Source organism: Populus nigra, chromosome 2 (assembly GCF_951802175.1).
Source record: "Populus nigra chromosome 2, ddPopNigr1.1, whole genome shotgun sequence".
In the NCBI taxonomy this organism is placed as follows: domain Eukaryota; kingdom Viridiplantae; phylum Streptophyta; class Magnoliopsida; order Malpighiales; family Salicaceae; genus Populus; species Populus nigra.
Genome location: NC_084853.1, coordinates 27,564,761 through 27,591,766, shown reverse-complemented (window position 1 = coordinate 27,591,766; position 27,006 = coordinate 27,564,761). Strand labels below are relative to the sequence as shown.

Sequence of the window (27,006 nt, the reverse complement as noted above, 5' to 3'; positions counted from 1 at the left end):
TGAAGGGTAACAAAGTCAGGCAGAGGTGAGTAAAAGGAAGGATATCGATTTTTCCTCAAGTAGACCTTCCCTTTCTAAAAAGGGTAATGGACAGTTCAACCAGTTTATGAGGAAGGGAGGAGCAGTGTCTAGGCCTATTCAGAGAAAAAAAAATACTAATAATCTTAATACCCAAGGTGACGACTCTTTATGAGTTCATTTACCTTACACATTAAAAGTGAATAGCAAATAAATTGAAAAACAAATTGGGCTTTTTTTAGAATTTCAGGTATGTAAGCCTAATGAGCTTTTTAATTTGAGCCAAATCCCAATGGGTTTTATAAACTTGTTATGAAACCCTAAAATGCATGCAACGAAAATATATATATATATAAAATGCTAAAAACATAAAAGTTTTTTTTTTTGTACAATGCAAAAACATGCAAAATGATTTTTTTCCAATATTTTTGAAGGACGTGTGGGTATCACGCCTCTACCTATCTACTATTATTGAAATCAAACCGTGATCGATGTTTATGCCTTTGAGTAAACTAATTTTATAAAATTCAACCCCAAGATATAAGGACAAAAACACTCATATAAGTCTATGCCAAGGTTTAACTAGACCACCCTAAAAACTATTCAATCAAGTCTAAGTATAATTATTAAAATGAAACATGTGAGTATCGTGCCTTCACCTCTCTACTAATGCTGCAATCAAACTGAGATCGATATTTATGCCTTTGAGTAAATTGTTTCATAAAATCTAGCCTTGATGATATAAGAACGAAAATGCTTATCTAAGTCTATTAAAGTATGATGTCGAGGTTTAACTAGACCACCCTGAAAATTATCCAGTCAATTTTAAACATAATTATTAAAATGAAACATATGAGTATCGTGCCTTAACCTCTTTACTAATGTTGTAATTAAACTATGATCGATATTTATGCCTTTAAGTAAATTGATTTTGTAAAATCCAGCCTCAATTATATAAGGATGAAAGTGTTCATCTAAGTCATCAATGCATGATGTCGAGGTTTAATTGGACCACCTTAAAAATTATTCAATCAAGCTTACACATAATTATTAAAATGATTATGTCATTGTATGTAAATATGTTATATAAGAAATACAAGTTAACTTACTTGTCTAGCCTATATGTATCCTCGAAATGATGCTTATACTATAATTGCCATATCAAGAAATCATCAAGACCTAGATAAATCAATGATAACTTGTTCTCTTGTAAACCGCGATGTCCTAAAGAAGATCCACCTCTTCTAGTTTGTATTGTGATTAAAGGATAAAAATACACAGTATTCATAGATAAATCAATTATAAAGTTTTACTTATGTTGTCCATTTTAACATGTTTTCCTATTATGACCTCTTTCATTACAAAATCCATATTTATTTCGTGTATGCCCCTCTCTATAATCCATCTTGTTATACAAACAAGTGGATCTACATCGACCTTTTCAACCATCTATCTAGTTGGATATTCAACTAGCGGCTTAGTATAATCAGGCCACAATGATAGGTCAAGTAAGGGTTCAAAATAAGAATGATATGAATCTCTGTAAATGGTGTTAGAAAATAAAGGGTCAAGAAATTATTCAAAGTCAATGTTTCGTAATATACAACATATAATGAGGTGTGAGCATGATTGATGGTAAAGTTTTCATTTATTAAAAGGTAAAGCAAATTGTGTGTCAAATTTCTCTTTGACTACCTGTTCTAGGAGGTCTCAACTTGAAACACGTCATTTATAAGATTAAATATACCCATGAAATATGCTTTTGATTTTGTCGTATCAACAAGTAGTTCAGTCAATACTTGCAGCGGCCACAACACACCACTTCTAATAAAATCCTTAACTCTAACTCTTTGCTCAATAAAACATTTATTAGACCTATAGAAGATCATTTACATTTTAGTCATTACAAGCAAGCCACAAACACCTTTCAAGACATTGTTGAAAACCTTGGACAAATTTGTGGTCATATTTCTATGATGACCACCATTATCAAACTTCAAGCCATTATTTGATTTGATTATCCCTGTCAATTATATCATCATATTTATTATCAAAATTCCTTCTCACATGTTCTTTGCACATCTTCAAATCTTTTATTGAAATTATTTACAAAGTATTGCAAACAATAACGAAGATACCTATTTGGCTTAGGCCATATCCATCCCAGTAAATTCGTAATTGTTGCATGTCTAACTAAAATTATATATAATCTAGTATGTCCATCTATGACAAGTCAGCGAAGCAAATCTAAGAACCATATCCAGTTACTTTTCATTTCTTATTCAACCAAAGCATCACACAATAGAAAAATCTTGTTATTCACGTCATACTCCAGTTAAGGTTCTTGCCTTATACTTCCTATACAAGTGAGTGTCATCAATAATTATTATGAGAGTAAAACAAGATTGAAAACCCTGAATTGAAGCTTTAAATACCTAAAATACTCTTTCAAATATTATTATATCATCATCAACCATCTTGTGAACCCAATATTAAAAATTAAGATAATTTTAAAAATAACAAAAAAAATCATAACAAAAAAATATTATATGGGGGAACACTGTAGCAATCCACAGTGTTTTAAAGAAAAAAACTACGAAGCTAAATTCTCAACCAGTTCAATACGAAAAAAATAAAATCGACAAAGACAATTTTGAAAAAAAAATCATAAAAAAAACTATGTGGGAAAACACTGTAATAATCCACAGTGTTTTAAAGAAAAAACTACAAATCTAAATTCTCAACCGGTTTAATATTAAAAAAATAAAATCGACAAAAAAAATTCCAAAAAAATGAAAAAAAAAAGATAATTTTGGGAAAAAAAAGCATAAACAAACATGAAAAAAAAACATGGGGGGAAAGTTAAAGCTAAATTTTCAACAAATTCAATATTAAAAAAAAAAATTTCGATAAAGATAATTTTGAAAAAAAAAACATGTGGGGAAATACTGTAGCAAAACCAAAACTATGTGTGAAAACATTGTAGCAATCCACAATGTTTTAAAGAAAAAAATTACGAAGCAAAATTCTTAACCAGCTCAATATGAAAAAAATAAAATCGACAAAGACTATTTTGAAAAAAAAAATTCGTAAAAAGAAAAAAGAAAAACATGTAGGGAAACATTGTAGCAATCCATAATGTTTTAGAGAAAAAAAACTATAAAATTAAATTCTCAACCAGTTCAATATTTAAAAAAAATCAACAAAGATAATTTAAAAAAAAACAAAAAAAAAGAAAAAAAGAAGAAGACAATCTTGGAAAAAAGAGAAAAAAAAACATGTAAAAACAAAAAAAAGGAAAAAAAAAGAATATGGGAAAAAAAGAAAGAAAGAAGAAAACAATCTTGGAGAAGAAAAAAAATGTAAAACAAAAAAAAACAAAAAATGAAAAAAAAAAAGAAAACAAAAAAAATATAGGAAAAGTTAAAGTACTTTTTCCTCACATGTTTTAGAGTATTATTTAATTTCATTCAACTTTGTTTTGATAAATTTTATTTTAACACATACAATATCTTTAACATTTCAAATGCAACTTTATCTCTTTTTATTTTTTCAATATTAGTTCAAGAATTCAAAAATATAATTTCACTTTTTAGTTTTTTGTTTGTTTTATTTTTTTCATTTAACTTTCTTAAAAGTCACAGTGAGCAACTATAGTCTCTCTTGTTTTTTAATTTTTTTTTAATTACTTCCTTTAACTTTTTTTTTAAAAAAACTCTTCTATTTTTGTTATCATATATTTAGTTAAAAAATTAATTTTTTAAAATAAAATTATTAAATCCAATGAGATTCATGACCCGGGTAGCGGGTTTGACGGATTATACCAGGAAACCTGAGTCAATCTAATATGTTATTGTTTCTTTTTTTTTTGTCTTTCAATTTTATCTTTTAATTTAAAAAACATATATCTATTTTTCATCATATATTTAGGTAAAAAATAAATTAAAAAAATAAAATTTTATAACCCAATGGAATCTATGATCCAAGTCATGAGTTTAGCAGGTCAAGTCACGAAATAAAAATCAGTTCAATATATTGTTGTCTCAATATTTTTTTGAAATATATTTTGAATTAGTTTTTATTACGTATTTTATTTTGATTTATATATTTTGTTTTGGTTTATATATGATTAATTAATTTTGATTTTTTAAAAAAGTTATCATAATATCAAAACCCTAATAATAAGTTGAAGAGATTAATTATAATAATCGAATAAATACATCTTCATGTCAAATACTTTATAAATCAATATTCTTAATTTGTTTTTGGTTTTTGGTTTTTTTTTTTTTTTTTGCAACCAACAGCTTGACATGAAGATAAAACGCACCGGTTTTGGTCATCGTCGTCTTAATTGGCGCCAATTAATTAGTATTTTAATTTGTAACCAATGAAAAGAGGAGAGAATCGAGATTGGAGGACTGAAGGCTCGAAGTTCACGAATGGAGAAAGACAAAAGGGTGCCCTGTTTAAACGAAGGAACCAAAGCTGCAGAAAAGGACACCAGAGACCTCCAAAGTTCAAGCATACCTTCTTCTTCTTCTTCTTATGAATTCGTGAATCAAAATCCATTTTTACCTTTGTTCGCTACTTGATGGAAAATCGATTCCAATGGAATCATCTTCAACGGCTACTAGATTCCGATTCAGAGAATCCGAGAATTCAAACGACTCCGACTCCAGCAGCTCTTCCATTTACTCTGACAACGGCGACCACGGCTCCAATCTCCATTCCATGGCCGGAAAGGTAATTATAAAGTTTGAAGTATATATTTTGTTTTTTCAAATTTTATTCTTATCACATAAAGAATATATAACTTAAACTATTAAAAGAAATTGACGAAAGGATGCAATTGAGTACATGTATACAGGTTTGGGACTGATATATAACAAAAAGAATTTGATTTTCTTTTGTTTTTATCTTCTTTGATTTTGTAGGGAATAAAGCGCCTTTGTGCGGAATTATTGGAGATACAGGCATTATCGGATGATGATTTTCATCGAAACATCTTCTCTAATTATTCTGCGTTTCTCGGGTAAAAATTCATCTTCTTGTTCCTCATTTTAGTGTAAAATGATCTATCCTTTATCTATCTATATATTTTCTGAATTTGTAGAGTATTTGAGGAAGTAAAGGACATGGAAAAGGAGCTGATAAAACTTAAAACGCAAGTTTCTACACAAAAAGGGCTAGTAAAAGAATTGATTGACGGCGTGTACTTGAAGTTGTTATCAGAGGAAACAATAGAATCAATCATGGAAGAATCTGAAATGGACGAGCCACCTCCCTCAAATCAGTTGGAGGTTCACATCGATGACATTTTAGAAATTCTGGACACTCTGCTGTCAGAAAACAGGATAGATGAAGCAATAGCCATTTTAGAAACGGAGGAAGAGAATTTTAAAAGAGTGGAGGTTGAATTAGGCGATGTGCCATCGGATGTTTTGATGCTATACAAGTCTGTGATTTCTGAGAGGAAAGCAATGCTTACGTTGGATTCAACTCTGGTAGCTGAAAATTCAAGAATAAGTGCCCCTGAACTTCAAAAGGCGCTGGTTGGAATCTGCAGACTAGGTGAAAGTCATCTTGCAACTCAGTTATTGCTGAGGTATTATCATTCGCGTATTGCTCGTGAAATACATGATTTGCAGAATTCAAAAGTGTTTTTACATGGGGTGTACATCAGGGAACTTTCGAGGTTTGTTTTTTCTATGATCTCTCAAGCTGCGAGGAGCTTTATGAAGCTGTATGGAGAAACTTCTCCTTTTTCTTCAGAATTTATTCAGTGGGTCTATGAAGAAATTGAAGTCTTTGCTGTTTCTTTTGCTCGATATGTTATATCTGTCTCAGAGGTAAGCAGCAGACTGTCCACAGCTGTAGAATCTGTGCAATTTGCGTTATCATATTGCTCTTTGTTAGAATCTCAGAGATTGGTGTTGAGGCCATGTTTGATTGAGCATGTTCGCCCTTGTATGGAAGATGTTCTTCTGATACATGTAGACCATTTTAAGAAAGTCATCGGCATCTTCACTGCAACTGATGCTTGGGTTTTAGGTAGATATCTTCGGTCTGGAATTTTAAATGAAAGCTGCTCTTCTAATGTTATTGGGGAACGACCAGAATATTGCCTTCTCACCAGTAGCGGCAGGAAGTTCGTAACTGTGTTGCAGGTTTGCTTGCTTATTTACAGTAAAAAGTATCATAAGTGAGATGTCAGCTGCATATTGAATTGTTTTCTGCGCTAAATTTACTAATCAACTGGATATACAGAAACGTTTTTTTTTTTTTTCAATTCAGCAGCTTTAAATCTCATCTAAGCTAACTTCTTGGAACTCTTAGAGACTGCCATGGATTTTACAGCATATATATATATATATATATATATATATATATATATATATTCTTAGAAAATGCCAACATGTTCGCGTTGATTAAACCAGTATACTGCGGGCAACAATGAGAGCTCCTAATGTTACATCCATTTTTTCTGCTGTCTTTATTTTGGAAAAACTCACAAGGCACAGTAGCCAATATTAGCAGGGAACCTGTTGGATTTCTGGAGGCAGATTTAGTAAATTTAAGAACTCAAATACCCTTTCTTTATCTCCTTTTGGTGTCATGACACAATTTTATTCTTCGGAACTGACAAAAGTAGGAAAGAAACAAAGATTACGAAGCATGCTCATAGTGTTTGCAATTCTGCTAATATCTTTTTTTGGTTTTTGGTTCAGGCTATCACTGGAGATGTTACCCCTTTGATTGCACTTCAATTGGAAGATTCTATCCTCAGAGGACTCATGAACCTCTTCTCAGAGTACATAGCTATCCTTGAAAGAGCCATCACCTCTAAAACAAATGATTCAGGCATAATTTTATCAGAGACAGTGCCTCAACAAGTTTCTATTCTGGCAAATCTATCAACACTTGAAAATCTATTCTCTAGCACTATTTTAAGTGTTTTTGGAAGCAACAATCCAATTGATTCTAGGCTAATGAAAAACCAGTCAGTTGGTTTTCATCAGCAGGAACTTGAAAGTCGTGTACTATTCGTTCAAGATGCATCTGCTAGGCTAAAAGCTCATTTCTTCCAGCAATTTGTATGCAGAATGATGTCTCCTGAAATTGGCTGTAAACTGACCCCCCGAAAGTGCATGGACAGTGAGGTTGATCCTGGCCTGGTTCATGATTTGGTGCCCTCTGTTGCCTTTCAGGTATATTTTCTTCCTTTAGAGAGGAACTTGATGACCTTGCATTTATAAAGCATTCACTAAATGCCATTGTAGTCCCAGTTAAAAGAGAAAAAGGGAAAGGGAAAGGGAGGAAGAAGGAAAAATAAAGAAAGGAGGGAAACTTGTGTTATAGGTGGCCCCGTTTTTTTGTTATGCATTAGGTAGGAGAGGGTAAGAAATAAAAAGGTCTAAAGGCTTGTATTCATCAGACAATTTCTTTATGTTGTGTGTTGACAAAATTCTACTCATACTGTTCTCATTTTGGTGTGCACCAACCAGGTGCTGTTTCTTGAACTGAGAAAACTAGGTAAACTTACAGACGAGGATGTTTTTGAAATGGATTGGTTGATGGAGCTAACGAGGGAATTGATTGAGGCCATATTTGTTTGGATTTCAAACAACAAAGAGATATGGGGGAATATTGAAGAAAATTTGAATCTGGAACATCCTGACATTCGGAATCAGGTATGTGCTATTGTTTTATGCTTGGAGAACTGCTTATTGCTAGTTTGTTCTTGTATCTGCTCAAATTTTGCTGTTCATTATCGAGTTTTGCTGTGAGTTGACCACCTGACTTTCTTTTCTCTATAGACTGCTGACCAGCTTCATCAACTTGCATTATTGCTGTCCGTTTTGCATATCTACTCGGATAAATCTCATGCTACTCACTAATTTCTGCCTGTGATATGGTTCCCAATTGTCTGTCATAACAAAACAGTCCTCTATGGTCATTTAACCCTATTAAAGCTATAAATCCTTGCTGCAGCTGATCATCTTGTCTCAAAATGTATCCTTTGCCTCTATGGTTTTCCTACCCCCTATTAACTTAGTTGTCTTGTCACTTTACTCCTGCAAAACAGATTTGTTATTGTGATTTATTAGTGCATGCACACACAGCTTTGTTAATCTGTCATTTGTTATTGTGATTCTTAAGCATTAACTCAATGCTTTCCATTTATGTCCAATGTCTCTGAAACAGTTCGTTCTGGACATGCATTTTCTGGCGGAAATCATAAGGTTTGGAGACTACTCCACCAATCCCTTGGTTCCTGCAACTCTCATGAAATCAGTATTCGATTCAGCAGGACTGGATCCTACAAGGTAATTCTTTGAGTTGATATTCTAGTTATCGATCCTGGAAAACCATCATTACTGTGTTTATAATACACGCGCACGTACTAAAACAATTTTTAGCTTCCATGTTTCTTTTATAAATATTTAGGAAAAAAATAAATAGGAAGTTAGTTTAGAGGCGTGAAAATATTATCTTTAAATTATTTATTTGTTTTATACAGAAACAACACCTTCAGAATATAACTAAGTCTTTTAAACTTCTAAAATAATGAGAAGATAAGAATGAGAAGATAAGAACAAGAAAAGAATATAGTATGATGTTAATCAATTAATATAGTTGTTGATGAAATAATATAATTATTAATCAAACAATATATTTTAAATTAAACTGAATAATTATCATTCGGTTTTATCTCAACAGTCATAAATTAATCTCATCGACATATTAAGTTTCAAGTGTCAAATGCCATCTTTTGATATTATAAATATTTATAAAATAACATTAAGATGCTCACTAGAAAAGTCCTTCCACCATGGCTTAATTTACTGTACAATAGAAACCCTCACTTATAAACATTAGGAGGGAGTGTTTCTTTTCATTGTAGGATATATAATTTTTTTTTCTTTACTCATTTACAAACTATACCAACAATCCCCTACTAGTTTGTAATGAATGTCTTTTCACTTGATAGAATTATACTTACAAGAAAATATTTTGCAATTTAAACCTTCAATTAGTGTTAGAACTTGAATCATACTAAAGTTATTGGTGTTCGCAGATTAAACCAAAACTTTTGTTATATAATAAAAGATACTACATAAATAATACTATCCAAACTCTTAAAGAGATTTACAATTATTTAGCACTATTATGGCCATATGTTAATATTTTATTTTCATGAATATTCACAAGAGAAAATCCCAAGTCTTCTTAAAAGCAACACCATTTTTATATTCATATAGGTGGAATTATACATGTCTCTATTATATTAAACACGAACTTTAAATTCTATTAAGAGCCTATGTTCATCCTCCTTTACGTAATAGAACACATAAAATACTATCAGAATAAGGTTTAAAATTAACTATCAGTGTCCCAGAGATACTAAACAGTAACTTGTTATTACCCATTAAACTTAGAGATAAGCTTATTGTTGATCCGAAGTTGGGTTCCTATTACCGGTATCTTTAATAACGGGTTTCAATCCCATTCCATTAGTTTTTTTTTGTACCATGTCTCTAGATAATCCTTTTGTGAGTGGATTCACTAATTTATTCATAGACTTTATATAGACAATGGTGATTACCCCATTTGTAATCAACTCTCGAATATATCCATGTCGAATGCTTATATGTCTTGACTTATCATTGCAAATGTTACTATAAGCTCGAGACATAGTTGCTTCACTATCGCAGTATAAAGAAATAGTTGACATAGGTTGTGACTACAACTTAATATCAAACAACATATTTCTTAGTTATTCTGCTTCTTTACCTGCAACAGTCATAACAATAAATTCAGATTCTAAGTAGAATGAGAGATGCATGTTTGTTTCTTAGATGCCCAAGAAATTTCACCTCCTCCAAGTGAGAAAATCCATCCTGATGTGGACTTATTAATACTTGAACTAGTCATCCAACTTACATCACTATATCCTTCCATCACAGCTGGAAAATCAAAATAATACAAGCCCAAAGCGATCGTTCTTTTTATGTAACCAAAGACTCTTGCAATAGCCTTCCAATGATCTGTATTCGGCTTGCTTGTATATCTTGATAACTTATATATAGAAAAAGCTATATCTGATCTTGTACAACGCATAACATACATAAGACTTCCAATGGAACTAGTATATTCTAGTTGTGTTATCGCTTTTTCACAATAATCATTTAACTTCATGCTAGAGTCCAATGGGGTATTAGCTTTCTTTATATTGAGATGCTTAAACATATCAAACATTTTCTCAATATAATGTGATTGATTAAGTGCATAGTCACTATGTTTCTTAACTTTGATACCTAAAATTGTATCTACTTCACCAAGATCTTTCATTTTAAATATAGAAGTGAGATACCTTTTGGTTTCAACTATTTCAATTATATTGGTGCTAAATATTAACATGTCATCTATGTAAAGACAAATAATCACACTAAAATCTTTTGTAAATGTGGAATACATACACTTATCAACATCATTGTGACGAAAACCATTTAACAAAATTGCTTTGCCAAACTTTTTATGTCATTGTTTCGGAGTTTGTTTTAAACCATATAAAAACTTTATCAGTTTACAAACTTTTTTTTCATTTCTAGGAAATATAAAACCCTCAGGTTGCTCCATATATATTTTCTCCTTTAAATCTCCATTTAGGAAAGTCATCTTTATATCCATTTGATGAACATATAATTTATAAATTGATGTTAATGCAAATAAAACTCTAATTGATGTAATTCTTGCCACTAGAGAATAAGTGTTAAAATAATCAACACCCTCATTTTGAGTAAAACTTTTGGCAACTAATCTTGCCTTGAAGGTTTGTATAAAACCATCACTATTGTATTTTCTTTTAAACACTCATTTACATCTTATTGGCTTAGAACCTGAAGGTAAATCTACTAGGACCTAAGTATTGTTACACAATATTGAATCCATTTCATCATTTACCGCTTCTTTCTAAAAAGCAACATCCCTAGAAGATATTGCTTGACTCAATGTCTTTGGATCATCTTCTTTATTAAGGATCATAGATGTCCTTTTCAATACTGTATTTTCATCACCTTCCACTAAAAATGCAATAGAATCAGTAGAAATAAATCTGTATCTATATGTTTTTCCTTTCTAACTTTTTGATTTCTTCTAAGTTCACTTGAACCTATTACTTCTAGTTTTTTATGTTTTTCACTTAATGTTGAGCTATGAGTCATTACTTTTAGATTTGATTCTTGCAAATTTGAATCACTTATGAATTTATTTTTGATAAATTCATGTAAATATTCAACAATCATTTAGTTTATAAATCTAAAAGTCTATAAGCCTTTGAATTTTATGCATAACCAATTAAAACACTCTTAAGACCTTTTGGTCCTAATTTTATTCTTTGATGATCAGAAACTTTATAAAAAGCTACACACCCCTACACTTTAAAATAATTCAGATTTGGTTTTCTATCATTCCATGCTTCATAGGGGGAAACATTTGATTTTTTAGATAGTACTCTATTATGAATGTGACATGCGGTAAGTAAGGCTTCACCCCATAAATTATTTGGTAAATTAGCATTCAAAAGCATGACATTAACCATATCCACTAAGGTCCTATTTTACCTTTCAACAAGTCCATTATGTTGTGGTGTATAAGGTGTTGTCATTTGATGGATTATTCCATTTTCCTTACAAAATATAGAAAACTCCTTAGAAAAGTATTCCCCACCTCTATCACTTCTAAGAATTTTAATTTGCCTTTCTTTTTTATTTTTTTATCATTTTCTTGAATTCCTTGAATTTTTCAAAGGCTTCATATTTAGTTCTTAACAAGTAAACATAGATAAAACGAGAATAATCATCAATGAAAGTTATGAAATATCCTTTCCCACCCCTTATTAACATACCATTTATTTCACATGTATCAGAATAAACCAACTTAAGTAATTGAGAATTCCTTTCTACTTTAAGAAAATGCTTCTTTGTCATCTTTACTTGAATACATACTTGAATACATACTTCACATTTGTTATTATTATTATGCTGAAATGAAATATAATCAAGCTTACACATATATTTCAAATATCTATAATTTAGATGTCCTAATTTGGCATGCCAAATAAGAGAAGTAGATTCAACCATATAAACAGAAATAACATTGATTTCATTAATATTGAACTTAAATATGCCATAACAAGAATAACCCTTTCCTACAAACATATCACTCTTAGTTACAATAACCTTTTCAGACTCCAAAACAATCTTAAACCCTTTCTTGCTCAAGAGACTAGCAGATACAAAGTTTTTCCTAATCTCAGGAACATGAAACACATTGACTGAAGACATTTTTTTATCCAGAAGTAAAGTACAACTTAATAGTTCATTTTCTCAAAACTTTGACAGGATTATGGTCCATCAAGACCTCTTCAGGTTTTTTCAAATCATCATAAGTCTTGAACCATGTTTTGTTGTTGCAAACATGAATTGTTGCACCAGAATCCAGCTACCAATCCGAAGTTTTTGTAACATTAGTTGTCATATTTAATTCGGTAATCATTTCAATTTAAATGTTTGAAATCATGGCAACCAACTCCCCGACTTCATCTTTTTCAACTATATTCACTTTGAAAGAACCACCTTTCTTGTTGAAATTATTGAATCTGCACTTTTTTATGTAGTGCCTTTTATTTCTATAATGGAAACAAACCCTATGCTTCTTTAAATTGATGACATAATAACATGACCTTAAAATTGTTAGAAATATTTAGGATAGAAACAAATATGGAGTTGGTTTGGAGGCGTAAAAACACTATCTTTAAGGTGTTTATTTGTCTCACACAAAAACAACACCTCCAGGATACAATTAAGCCCTTTAAACCTCTAAAAAAATGAGAAGATAAGACCAAGAAAAGAATATATGTTTTTTTATTGTGTATAATTTTCTGTGTAGTAACATATTTTTATAGACTTGAAACATAACAATGAAACAATATAATTGTTGATCAATTAATATGATTATTGATGAAACAGTATGACTGTTATTCAGTTTTATCTCAACAGTCACAAATTAATCTCACTAACATATTAAATTTCAAGTGTCAAGTGCCATATTTTGATATTATAAATATCTATATAATAGCATTAGGATACCCACTAGAAAAATCCTTCCATTATGGTTTAATTTACTACACAATAGAAATCTATACTTATAAACATTAGGAGGGAGTATTTCTTTTCCATGTAGGATGTACATCTTTTATTTCTTTCCTTATTTACAAACTAAATCAACAGTTTCTCCTTGTTTTGTTCTAGAATCATTACAATACTGTTTATCCAAAAAAAGAAGTCCGATGATATTGTGCTCTGGATATGTATGAGCTAAGCCTCTCAGGTCTTGCATCTAGTAATTTAAGAATTTACCTCTTCTAGATTCCATGTTATAAGAATGGATGCTCTGATCGCCATTTCACATCACTTGCACGGAAAAATAAGTGATAACAGTAATGGTAGAAGTGTTAAAAAACAAAACAAAACAGTAAGCTGCCGTGTAGGATGCATTGAAAAAATACTGGAGAAAATCTAATGGCCGCATCTGAAAGAGTGATAATTTTTCTGTCTACTGTTTCATAGAAGCAAGAAATCTCTTGGCCCATTTTATCAAATGATATGAAAAGAAAGAAAGAAAGAAGAAAACAGGCCTGCTATTTTTTTTAATATTGCAGAATTATTAGATTTTGGTTCATAAAGGAAGGTTAGTTCCATCTGTAAGGTCATTCATAAAAATAAAATGAAAAGGTTAGTATCTCTCAGGCAATTCTAGACGTCACATCATGATTCAATTAGGCATCCTACCATATGTGTGTTTACAAATGTGTCCTAGCAGTTTGAAAGACCCTAAAACAAGGACATGCTTGGCTACAAGTTTTTTCAAAAATCTTCAAATTTCATATTACTTGTTTAGCATGATGGGAAGAAGCTTTACCGTGTGGAGGAGTAATTTGTAACCATAGTTCTCGTTAATGGCAACTACCAGTAGGCCCACATATATCTCTGCAACTTGAAATTTGTCAGCTTCCCTGAGTATAAAATTAAACAACTGTTCTGCAGAGATGCTGATGATGGATGGATTATGAAAGCGGCAATTGAAGCGATTGAAAGGCTGGTGAAGATTGAGGAAACAGAATCACCTTCAGATGATGAGCTTGTAGGGATCCCTGTACAGGAACCACCTGAAAACCATTCTGAGCATGCAAGTGAAACTGTAAATGATGATGGCACACATTTTTCAGAGGATTCTCTAATGTTGGAGGAGAATGCAGCGACCACAGGCGCATCAGAAGTCTCCATTGGCAAGGGAAACGCGAATTTGAATGGAGAGTTGAACCATGCTGGACAGTCCCCAGATCTCTCGAAAGACGAGGGTTGTCCTATTAATAACGGTACAGCATGCCTGACCGATGTTTTTGGAAACATGGAAGATGTTGAATCTGGAAATGCAGCTTATGATAGATTTCATTTCGATCAGGAAACCATCTTACCACACCTTCTGTTTTCAGAGACTGTCGATGAAGCTTCTGAAGTAGGGTTACCAACTGAGGAGGTGCCTCTGAGTCAACATAATGAGGCCGAGGTTTTCGTTTTTGAGCAAGGAGATGATGTTGCCAGGGAGTGAAGTTGTATACGGAGAAGATCCAGCCAGCCTACAAGGTCATGATTCAATCCCAGCAGCTTTTTTTTCTGAACTCGCTCGAGGACAGACAGTGTGAAAAATAAGTAAAAAGATGCAAGAGCAAGACATCAATTATGAAGGATTTACAGGAATGACATGGAAGAGTTTAGAGGGGAGCGCTCTTATGATCTCCTTTTCCTTTGCTTATTATTTCGTGGCATGAATAAGATTGATGATGCGCAAACAGTTCAAGATCATACTGTTCTTTGGAATTTAATGAGAAAATTTCGATAGAACTAATTGAAGTTTTTCATTTTTTTTCTTTTTTTTCCCAGCAAACAAGTCAGTTCTGTGAATTGTGATTCTAAAAGTAATAGCAATCATGAAAACAATTCACAAAAACTATTATGATTTGAAGAGATAATATAAATTTTTAATCAAAAACTTAATTTTCTTATTCATGAACATTTTTTATTTTTACAAAACAACATGTATTTTTTCATGAGAAGCATTGGTTTTTATGTAAAAACTTATTAAAAACATGAAAGCAAGTTTCAATTAAAAATTAAAAATTATTTCTATATATTTTATATGAAATTGAAGGGGAATTAAAGAATAATTAATCTAAGAGAATTATGCAAAAAGTTTATAATAAAAAATTAAATTTAAAATTTAAAATCCAAGAAAAAGAAGAAGCTAAAAGGCAATATAAAAAAATATCAAGCTTATAGGCCTTGAAGGATGAGTCAAAAGGATTAGCTCAATATAAAAAAGCTTAAACACAAACATGTGTGGAAGGCCATGCTCACGTGCTTGGCTTTCTTCTTTTATTATTTTAATAAAAAAAATATTATTTATTTTATTTTTAAAAAAAATTAAAGCATATAACACATATTCTAGCCATTAAAGATTGCTGGCAAGTCCAAGTTTGTATTTTTAGAACCCAAAACATATTTTCAATTATTATTTTACCTTAAAACACAAAATAAATATATTAAAAACCTAATTAAATATATTTTTAAAAATTAAATTGAATAAAAAATTATAGTCTCAATCTTTTTTTTCCTAGAATGATAAAATTAAAAAATATATATATCTTAACAAGATACCTTTCAATAAAATACACTTATATTAATACCAATATTAACTCTCTCTTTTTTAACTAAAATATATAAACCTCTTTCTCTTTTTTTTTTTTGTTAATTATTTTCTCTCTTAGTTCTCAAAACCAAGTATTTGAAAAGTTTTTTTTAAAAAAAAAAAGGAAAAAGAAAAGGACGTTTACGATATAAAAGTAAGATCCTAAAATAGAAGGAAAGTATGCATAAATGGAGACTTTTAAGAAACAAACGAACCTTTTCATGTGAAGATGAAAATGGACCCATTTGTTCTATTTGGTTTTTAATTTGGTCCCTTTTTTAATTATTTTTTATATCTTAAATTTTGCAAATTCATTAAACATCTTGAATTCGCAAGAAATTTAAAAAAATATCAACACTTAAATTTTACAATGAAAATAGATATGTGCGCATCTGACAATGATTTAAATTTTGAACAAAAAAATATTTTATTATGTTAAATATTCTTTTTTTATTATTACTTTTTCTTGTTTTAATAAAATATTTTTATCAGTACCAAGGTTTCTGAATAAAAAAAAATGAAAATAAAAATAATGGTTTTAAAAAATTTCAATCACTTGAAATACCCAGGAAAATATATATCTCTCTAATATAAACTTTATTTTCTTATTAATAAATTTCTTAATTGTTTTAACAAAAAAAAAAATCAAAAGTATCAATTTTTCAAATAAAAACTTATAATGATCTCAAGTGTAAGTTTCAATTAAAAAATTAAAAATAATATCTCAATATCTTGTTCATGATTGAAGGAAACTAAATAATTAATGTGATAAAATTATCAAAAATCTATTAAAAATAATGTAAAAAATTATTTGTATTGAATATTGATGAGCATTTTTTTTTTTTTTGCATATCATGTATATAATAATTAGAAAAGCAATTGTTAATATTATCATAAAACTAAAAATATTATTTAAAACAATAAAAAAATTAAGAATTATTTTAATTATACTTAGATTTCAATGAAAAACTAAGGCCTCGTTTGTTTCCAGGAATTCATTTTCCTGGAAACCATTTTCCTCACTTTCTCATGTTTGGCAACTATATGGAAAGTTAGTCAAAGGAAATTAAATTCTGGTCAAAGGAAAATATTAACTTTAACAACCGGAAAGTGCTTTCCCCTTTTTATTTTTGGAAAACACTTTCCTTTCCTTTCTCACTTACGAATGAAACAAATCTGCTCCAAAGCTTTGCAACTGATCTCTTCAAAAATTACTGTGTGGCTGTAAATCTCCTTTTCTCAGATCTCATTATTGGTACAAAAAGTCATCTTTCTCAAACGGGGCCTTTATTTCTTCAGGTAATTATTTTTCTCAAATATTTCTATATTATCTGTCTTTTTGTTTCATGTTCTTTATTTGGATTTTTTGTGATTGTGGTATAAATCTTGTGAGTTTGTTAATTCTTGAGAAAAAATCAGAACAATTTCATGCTCTTTTTTGTATAGGATCTCAGATCTTGCTTGTTTAATGTGCATGTTGATAATCTTTAGCTTTTCATCTCATCGCCACATTTCTGCTCTACCACACTTTTTCAATCTTTAGCTTTCTGTCAATAGAATTCAAAACTCAATAACTTAGGACATCATTCTTTCTGGGTATTGGTTTGAGAAGAGATAGCGTGGCTTCTATCTCTGTTCCATGCCCCAAGACTGTCTTGATTGACAATATGTATAGTCTAGGTAGTAGAGGGAGTTATGACTATTGCCTAGAGAAGGAAAATTGTTGTGACGTGGAGGGAACCCATTGCCTTGGCAGTTAGAATGGTGAAGACGGTTAGAATGAAACAATTGATTCCCTTTCCCTCGGTCTTTTTCGCCTTGAGTGGGACTCCGAAAGAATTGAAACGCTTTCCTTCATTGCCTTCTAATCGCTACCTGGCTGAACCAGGTCTTGCCCAGACTGAAAGTCGACCAATCTAGTTCTGCTTATAGGTCTAGGCGCCTATTTTCTTACTCAGAGAACCATTAATATTTTAAAGGGGGGAGAAGTTATGAGAGAGGAAAAGGGTGAATAAGGTTGTTGTCAGGGGTTGATTGTAAGGGAGACACAGAGAAATTGAGGTAGGGATTGAGAGGAGGAGAGTTGTTGAAGTCACGAGACATGACATGGGGCTTCAATGTTTTATGGAGAGAAAGGATTGAGAGGAAGCTAACGTGAAGAGAAGGAAAAGGGAAAAAAGAATCACTAGAGAAGGCGCCGATCAGGCTTTGAGGAGATATTATTGAGAGAGTTTTTGTTGTTGATTTGGTTCAGACAGGGGAGAAAAAGACAGAGTGAGAAGAGAATAATTTATTTATTTATGTATTTAAAAAAGAAGAAGCACAGCAGACAGACAGGAAGTAGGGAGTTAGAGTTTATCTTTATCCTCCGCCCCTTGATCTACATCAGGACGATAATTGCACTGTAAGTATACCAATTCTTTAAAAATATTTTCATCAGGGAGTCAGAGGCTGGCTGCTCTCAATCCTTCAAAAATTATTACCTCAAAGCCTTCAACCTTTATTTCTCTGTTTTGTTTTTTTACAGAATTTATTCTTTCTTTCTGCCGAAATACAATATTTTCCACTACTGATAAGTTGTTTCTTGAGCGGCGTTTCGATGATATTGGCAAATGAGAAGAGGTGAATTCTTTATGGTATATAGCTAGGCTGTTAATACTTGTAATTCTTTATTCATTGCTTGAGTTATGGAAAAAGCAGTAATCAACCTAACTTATATCTGAGCAGCAGTTCATATGTACGAATGCATGTATTGATGATTGTTAGATTTTGATTCAAAACTTGTTATCTGGTAATTGTTTCTGCTTTTATTTTCAATGACATCTGAACTACATAATTGAACAGAACATAACATTTAGAATTACAAGTATTTCTAGCTATCCAAATATATTGATTGTGTCAGTTTGATCATAATTTCTTATATTGATTGTGTAATTATTTGATATGCTTTTTGAATGTTTATTTCTCCATACTTTTTAGGTTTCATTATCAGAAAACTTCACTTTCTTATCATGGATAGTAAGATTGATCATGCAACATGTATGAGAGCAGCTGTAACTGTCATAGCTGCAGGAGTAGCTATTATTGAATGAGAAAGAAGTAGAATTTATATACAAAGAGAACCACGTATAAATACAATTGGTCAACGAGAATTCTATATTGATAGCATTTTGAATCGAGGTGATAGACATTGCGTCGACCAAATTCGTATGAAACCAATTGTGCTATATAATTTGTGTGATGTTCTCACAAGTCGTAACCTATTACGATCAACTCAAAATGTGTCTATTAGGGAGCAAGTAATTGTGTTCTTACAAATTATAGGTCGAAACCAAAGATTTCGTTTTATTAGTGGTATATACTATAGGTCTGTTGAAACTATCCATCGTTACTTTAGAATTGTATTAAAAGCAGTTCTTAAGTTATACAAACACCTTATCAAAGACCCAGGGGATACAGTTCCTGCGGAGATAATGAACAATCGCAGATTCTATCCTTATTTTAAGGTATGAGAACAATATCAATATTTTTATACATTAATTAATTACATCTAGAAGAAAAGGTTATAAATTATTTTTATCATGTTTATATAGGATTGTGTGGGAGCAATTGATGGTACCCATGTTCCTGTTGAAATTCAAGGAAAGTTTCGAAGTCGAAAAAAGAGAACAACACAAAATATTTGAGCAGCTATAACTTTTGATTTGAAGTTTATATATGTTTTAGCTGGATGGGAAGGAAGTGCACACGATTCTTGGGTTTTAGGTGATGCACTATCAAGACCAAATGGACTAAAAATTCCAGAAGGTATAAATTAAATATTTCAAATATGCTGTAAACATGTAAATTGTCTAATTAGATAATGATAATAATAGGTTTTATTTTTTATTTGTAGGGAAATATTATCTTAGTGATGCTGGTTATGGTATTCGAAAAGGAATCATTACTCCTTTTCGTGGAGTTCGATACCACTTGAATGAGTTTACAGAACATTCACCGGAAAATAAAAAGGAGTTATTTAATCTTCGACACTCTTCATTACGAACCGCTATTGAGCGAGAGTTTGGTATTTTAAAGAGTTGTTTTAGATTAATTGATGGAAAACCTTTTTGGTCTTATGAAACACAAGTGAATGTTGTGATTGCATGCTGTATTATTCATAATCACATAATAGGAGTTGATCTTCATGACTTTCTTATGGAAGAAATATGTACGAAAAGTGAGCCAATTAGAAGAACAATCAGCTTAAACCAACAGGAGGAGAGGGAAGAGAATAAGGAGTGGATAACAAAAAGAGAAATGATTGCATCAACTATGTGGAATGATTATAACACTCAAAGAAACTAGTAATTGAGTGTTAATTATATGTGTTTGTTCTTATTATGTCTTTCTTGAGTTTGTATTGTCTTTGTTATATATTTGGATTGTTTGTTGACTTTATTATAATTTATTACGTATTTCATGTGTTCTTCTTTAAATAGTAGTTGTATTTTTTTTGTATAAAATTAGTTCAATCTAAATATTGTATAATTTTATTTTGTATAAATTTGTGAATTTTTTTGTAGAAATGAATTTTTTTGTAGAAATGAATACTGCGAAGAATGAAAAATGCAAAGGTAAGCACTTCACATGGTCCAAGCCTATGTCTCACATGCTACTTGAGATATTAGTCGAGGAGGCACTTAAAGGAAACAAGCCTTCTTCCACCTTCAAAGTAGAATCTTTTGCAAAGGTAGCTACAGAAATTAGTCAAAAGTTCAACGTGCATTGCAAGCCGAAGCATGTGGACAATCATCTCAAAACTGTGAAAAAAGAATGAGGAATAATAACCCAACTTAAAAATAAAAGTGGTTTTGGTTAGGATGATTGTTTGAAGATGATTATGGTTTTGAAAGATGTATATGATGAAGAAGTAAAGGTATGATAAATAGTGTATTCTATGTAATTTTTATATTTACTTTTGTTTCCAAAACTTTATACAAGAAATTGAAAATTGTATATTATAATTTTTTATGAACAGGCACATTCGAATCATGACAAGTATCTCAACAAAAAACTTGATATGTACGAGGCAATGATAATTGTTGTTGGAAAAGACATGGCAACTGGAAATTATACCAAATCATATGCTGATATCAACCTGGAAGAGAACATTGAAGTGCAGTCTATTTCAAATGAAAATGAAGGAGAATATGAAGAAACTTCAAAAGGTAAAGAGACATCTTCCTCTACTACCCGAAAGAGGCAACATAAGAAGAGATATCGAACGTATGAAGATGATAGTGTTGAAAAGTTGTCTAAAAAGATTGGAGATGTAGCGTTTGTAATTCAAAGCCTAAGCAAAAATCAACTTGATGTTAATGAGCTATATACATAAGTGATGAAAGTTGAAGGCTTTGAGGAGATCACTCTTGGTGATGATTTTGATCACTTGGTCCAAAATGAAATGTTGGCAAAAGCATTTATGGTAAAAAATGCTAATTTGAGGAAAATTTGGGTTTATAATTTTATGAATCAACACTACTACAGGCCTAATTGCTAGATGATTTCACTATGATAATTCAATTTATGTTTGTTATTTGACAAGTATGTTTACTTGTTTAATTCGGTCTAGCATGTTTATGTTTGTTAATTTGAACTAATATGTATGAGTATTACATTAAAACTTAATATTTATGCATGACTATGTTTGATGTAAGATATTTATATTTATTTCTTAATGCTTCTTTGATATATATTAAAGGGATATTACATGGATAATTATCTATACCTGTTAAAAAAAAACAATCTTTATCCAACAAATCTATCAAAATATTTTTGTTTTTATTTATCTTTTAAAAAATCTTCATACTGAAAAACCTAAATATCAAACTTTTACTTGGTTAAAAAAATCTTAATACCATAAAATAATTTGGCTTTTTTCATATGAAAAAAACATATTTTTAGCTTTTAAAATTGAAAAAAAAATTAATAGGTTTTATTTATGAAAACTTTCACAAGGTTATATCTCTATAATATTATATGACATATATAGTTATATTTTATAAAATAAGCTATATATGAATATAAGATATAATAAAAAATTCATCATTACACTCTTTAGATTTTATTCTTTTATTGTAAGTGATTAAATATTTATATTTAATATTTTTCATATATTAGATAAATTTGAAAAAAATATTTAATTCATTAATAAATTATTTTTCAGTTCATTTTCTATAACATAATCAAACACTGGAAAGTGTTTTCCAGTTTATTTTTCATTACACTACCAAACATTGGAAAATACTTTCCCGGAATTCACTTTCCTGCAATTCACTTTTTCCAGAATTCACTTTCCAAAAGGAAACTACTTTCCTGCAAACAAACGGGACCTAAGTAAAAAAACTAGAAGATCTAGGAAGATGTTAGGCACCTAGACCTGTCTAGGAGGTTAGCTTGCACACCTAATACAATTGAAAGAAAGTTCATGGAAGGCACTTAGCTTTCTTTTTAAAACAAGAAATAAATAAACAAATGACATGTCCTTTTAAGCAAGCAAATGATCCATCATTTATTGATAGTTTCTTTGATCACTAAAGTGGTCTAAAAGTGAAGCTATAAGTTTTGGAATAAAAAGAACTATTTTCAACCATTCTGTTTTACCTGAATTTATGAACTAATAGTAATAGGATGCTCATTTCCAACCTCAAGATATTCTAAATTTATCTAAAAATCCAAAATAAAATTAAATCAAATAAAATGAAATTTTTCGAGTTCTTACCTACTCTTTTGAAAACATAAATAGTTAAAAAAACCTTAATAAAACTTTTCTTGTCAAGATGAACTCATTGACATCAAGATCAATCTTTTCAATAGTTGAAATTTAGTCAACCGACCATTTTCTCTCTCTTTTTTCATTTTTCAGCAACCCTCTCTCTCTCTCCTTTGAAATTCTATGAACTAAAACACAAAACAAATAAGTTTAGAACTGAGATCATAAACCCTTAAAAAAACAAGGACCAAAGATGGAAAAAATATAAACTTTAAGGACCAAATTGTAGTTTTTATACCCTATAAACAATAAAAATAAATAAAGGTAATTGTTTTGTTTATTTGTTAAATTCAATCCATGTAGTTTCAATTTTTTAATCAATAAAATTATATCCTATTTCATAAAATTAAGAATTAATTAAAAGTTGGGACATTTTCTAACATCGCAAATACAATGTAAGACACAAATTAAAATAAATTATTAGGCTTAATATCATATGAGCATAATATCGAATGATAAAATAAAATAAAAAACTCAATTACTTAAATAATTGTTCTATGGCTAAATAAAAAATGAGGGGCTAGACTTAGTTATACATAGTGTAGTTAAGGACATGGATACATTAAAAGAAACAATAAATAACTTGGAACCATCTAAGTGGTGGCCTAGTGGTAAGAACTTAAAACCAAGAGGTTTGTTCTCTCTGTGATCTCAAGTTCGAGCCCTGTGGTTGCTCATATGATAGCCACTAGAGGCTTACATGGTCATTAACTTCAGGGCCCGTGGGATTAATCGAGGTGAGCGCAAGCTGGCCCGGACACTCATGTTAAACTAATAAAAATAAAAATAAATAACCCTTCTTCATTTTGGTTGAAAAAATTAGTATAAAAAAGAGTTGAAGAAAAGATATTTTAAAGCAAATGCTCTTCAACCTTCTCTCATTTACTTTTCCTAATATTTTTTATTTGTTTTTTCCTTTTATCATTTTAGAGTTTAAGTTAAAGTTTTTCATGGAGAGATTTTTTGAGTTTATTTTCCTAATGTGTGGATATTATTTACCATTACAACTAATTAAAGTGTTGTTATTGAATTTTGGTGGTTGTTTTCAATTATTTTATTTGAATTAAAAAAAAAATAAAACTTTAAAGATAAATAATTGATTATCGAAAATAACAAATTTTCATCTAAATATTGTTGATGCAATTTGTTCAACCATGCTCGTTTTTTAAGATTTTAGTTTGATCTCATGACTATAGAAGTGTTTTTGCAAAATTATGTTTATATTTAGAATACATTTTATAATATGATTTATAAAAATTCACCAATATAGTTAATAATCTTTAAATTGTTTAGTTCTATGCTTAATTAAGTAACATGATTAAGAATTCATAGTTATTATTTTTCATGCAATCCTCTAATAATTAAAATTACAAAATATTATCTGAATTGACATTAAATTTTTTTTATTCAAATAATTAATATAAAAAAAAGAGGTGTTTAGGTTTTATTCAGGTGGTGATGTTTTCGCATGACATGTGATGAACCTAGATTGTCTTTTGTTTTGTCTAAGACTTTAGATGATTTTTTTAAGTAATTCATACATTAAATAAAAAAAATTATAATAACTCACATCCGTAATAGCATGTAGCATTTCTTTTCATTGTTCAATGTTTTCTCTTTTTATAAATTACAATCATCACTAGTTATTTATAGGATAACCGAAAAAACCAAGCCAAACCGGTTTAAACCGATTTTTACCCTAAAAAAACCAAACCGAACCGAAATCGGTTGATTTGATCCAATTTCGGTTTTAAAAAAATAAATTTCAGTTTGGTTACTTTTTTTTTTTTATAAAAACCAAACCAAACAAAAAATGATCACCCTTATCTCTTAGTGTCTCTTAGGTTGTGTCCCATGTTATTTCTCCTATGAACAACTTTCCTTCGTCTGAATTCATTTTCTGTTCTCTCTCTCTCTCTCTCTCTCTCTCTCTCTCTATATATATATATATATATATATATATATATATATATATATATATATATATATTTGTGACTATTTAACGTTGTTGTGAAAAAAGATTATTTTATAATGAATTATTTTAATTTTAAAAAAATAACAAACAATATAAGATACATTGCATTATAGAATGAAACAATAAAATAACTATTTTGTTATTTTCTAAAAAGAATTCAATGGCCTCATTATTTGGGATAATATGATCTTTTCGCATTCCATTAGTCATTATCATATTAGTTAGGAGCCAATTATTATTTTCAATTTTTTATGTATAGCTAATATTAAGAATAAGGTGTTAATGAAATGACAATCGACATCTTGAAGGAATTATCCTTTCGACCCTAAAAATACAGATGTTGGTTAAAATTTTTGGAATGAAAAGGGAGGAGAGAATTATTTAGTGACTCCCGAAACAATAGCATTAGGCCCCGTTTAATTGCTGGAAAATAGTTTTTTTTTTTGAAAAGTGAATTCTGGAAAAATGAATTATTTTCTGATGTTTAATAGTGTAATGAAAAATAAGTTCGAACACACTTTTCAATGTTTAGTTATGTTATAGAAAATGAACTGGAAAATAACTTATTAATGTTTTATTTTTCTCAAGTTTATTAAAATAACGAGGAAAAAATCTTATAAATTAAAAAGTTGAATGAGAATGAAATTGAAAAAAATATAATTTCATAAATTATCTCAAATAAAATAAATAATAATCAAAATAATAGAGATCAAATCTAAAAAATAAAAATAAATATGAAGAAATTAAAATAATAATAATTAATATTTTATAAATTATTTTTTTAAAAATAAGTAACAATCAAAAGAATAAGTACCAAATTTGATAGTTAAAAAATTTCAATAAAAAAATGATAAGGAAAAAGCAAATAACAATTATAAAAATGAGGACCAAAGTTAATATAAAAATTAAATTTTAAGAGATGAAATTGAAAAATAAATATTTAAAACAAAATATATATAGCAATAAAAAATTTGAGGATCAAATTTGATATAATCAGCAAATAATATGACATTTCTAAATTTTCCATAACTTTCAGAAAGTGTTTTCCGTCCAAATTTTTCAGGAAAACATTTTCCTGAAAATCAAGTCAAAATTTTCTTTGATTGAAAAATGTTTTTCGTTGACAACTTTTTTAATGTCAAACAAACACATGAAAGTTTGGAAAGTAATTTCCCGAAAAGTAAATTTTGAGAAATAAACATAGCTTTAGATGAGAATTGTAAGAAACTATAATAGTACGTATCATTAAATATATGTATTTATATATTACCGTTTTCTCTTCTCCATAACATTATTGCTTTTAATATAATTATTTTCAAATATTATCTTGTAGGTTCATCATATTCATGATAGAAATAATATTTTAGATCTTATAGTTTTTGTGTTATTTAAAAACTAGACGTATGTTGATGTATTTTGTTTTTCAAGAAATTATATAACATGAGTTGTAGTAGCATCCTTTAAATCAAATATCTAAATGTAAAGTATATTATTATGTACTTGTAATCTTAAAGTATGTTTATTTTGTTTATCTAAGAATTAATTCATGTTCCATTTCAAAGGATAAACATTTGGAATATTGTGTTTGTTACCCTTAAATGTTTGAGACTTAGAATGATTAGAATGTGTATAATTTATAAATGATAGATGTACACAGGTGATTTGTCTATAACTTGAAACTTTCTATTATAGGAGAGATTCTGCTAAAATTTCAATAGAAATTTCGATAAACTTTGTATGAATTCGGCCAAAAAAAATCACCATGTTTTTTTTTTCATGATTAATGTGTTGTTCTTGGAAATGGGGATGATATATTTTCACTCTCAAAATCTATTTTTTGATGGATGAAAACTAATAAGAATTTATGGTTGAACTGAATTAATAAAAAAACAATTTATTGAAAAAAGCTAGAGGCATGCAAGTGATTTAATTCGGAGACTAATGAGATGTTAATCAATAGCCAAAAGTAAATTCCTTGTATTTGGGTAGGAGTTTTATAGACGTGGAGTCCAATATAATAATAAAAAAGGGGCCTGTTTAAAGTTCAAACAACTTAAGACAAGGGAAGCGACGCCGTTTTCATCACCGAAAGGGCGGGAAAGATACTAAAAACGAGACCCGAGAGGATGTATTCTTCCCGTTCGCTAGATGAGGGTCACTCTCTCTCGCTCTCAAAATTGACGATGGCAATTCGGTCTCTCCTGTCGCCCTATTCTGCAGCATACAGTTCTCCGATCAACCATATCCGAGTTCAGGTAATTGGCCGGCACTTCCTTTTTTTGTTTTGTTTCTCGTCGCTCTTAAAATAAAATTATAAATGAAATTCCTGCACGTGGTTCTGGCTGGACATTTTATCAAGCATCTCCCCTTCATTTTAAGCTGCTAAAAG

General features: G+C 29.8%; 1 protein-coding gene across 1 annotated transcript; it reads left to right on the top strand.

The window, feature by feature from the left end:
• The first annotated feature begins 4,626 nt into the window (after window positions 1-4,626).
• LOC133682904 (exocyst complex component EXO84B-like) lies at window positions 4,627-14,691 on the top strand. Its single transcript, XM_062106447.1, has 7 exons — window positions 4,627-4,761; window positions 4,953-5,050; window positions 5,132-6,185; window positions 6,747-7,226; window positions 7,524-7,709; window positions 8,224-8,345; window positions 14,127-14,691. The coding sequence occupies exons 1-7, from the start codon at window positions 4,627-4,629 to the stop codon at window positions 14,689-14,691; spliced, it is 2,640 nt and encodes an 879-aa protein (XP_061962431.1).
• The last annotated feature ends 12,315 nt before the right edge of the window (window positions 14,692-27,006 follow it).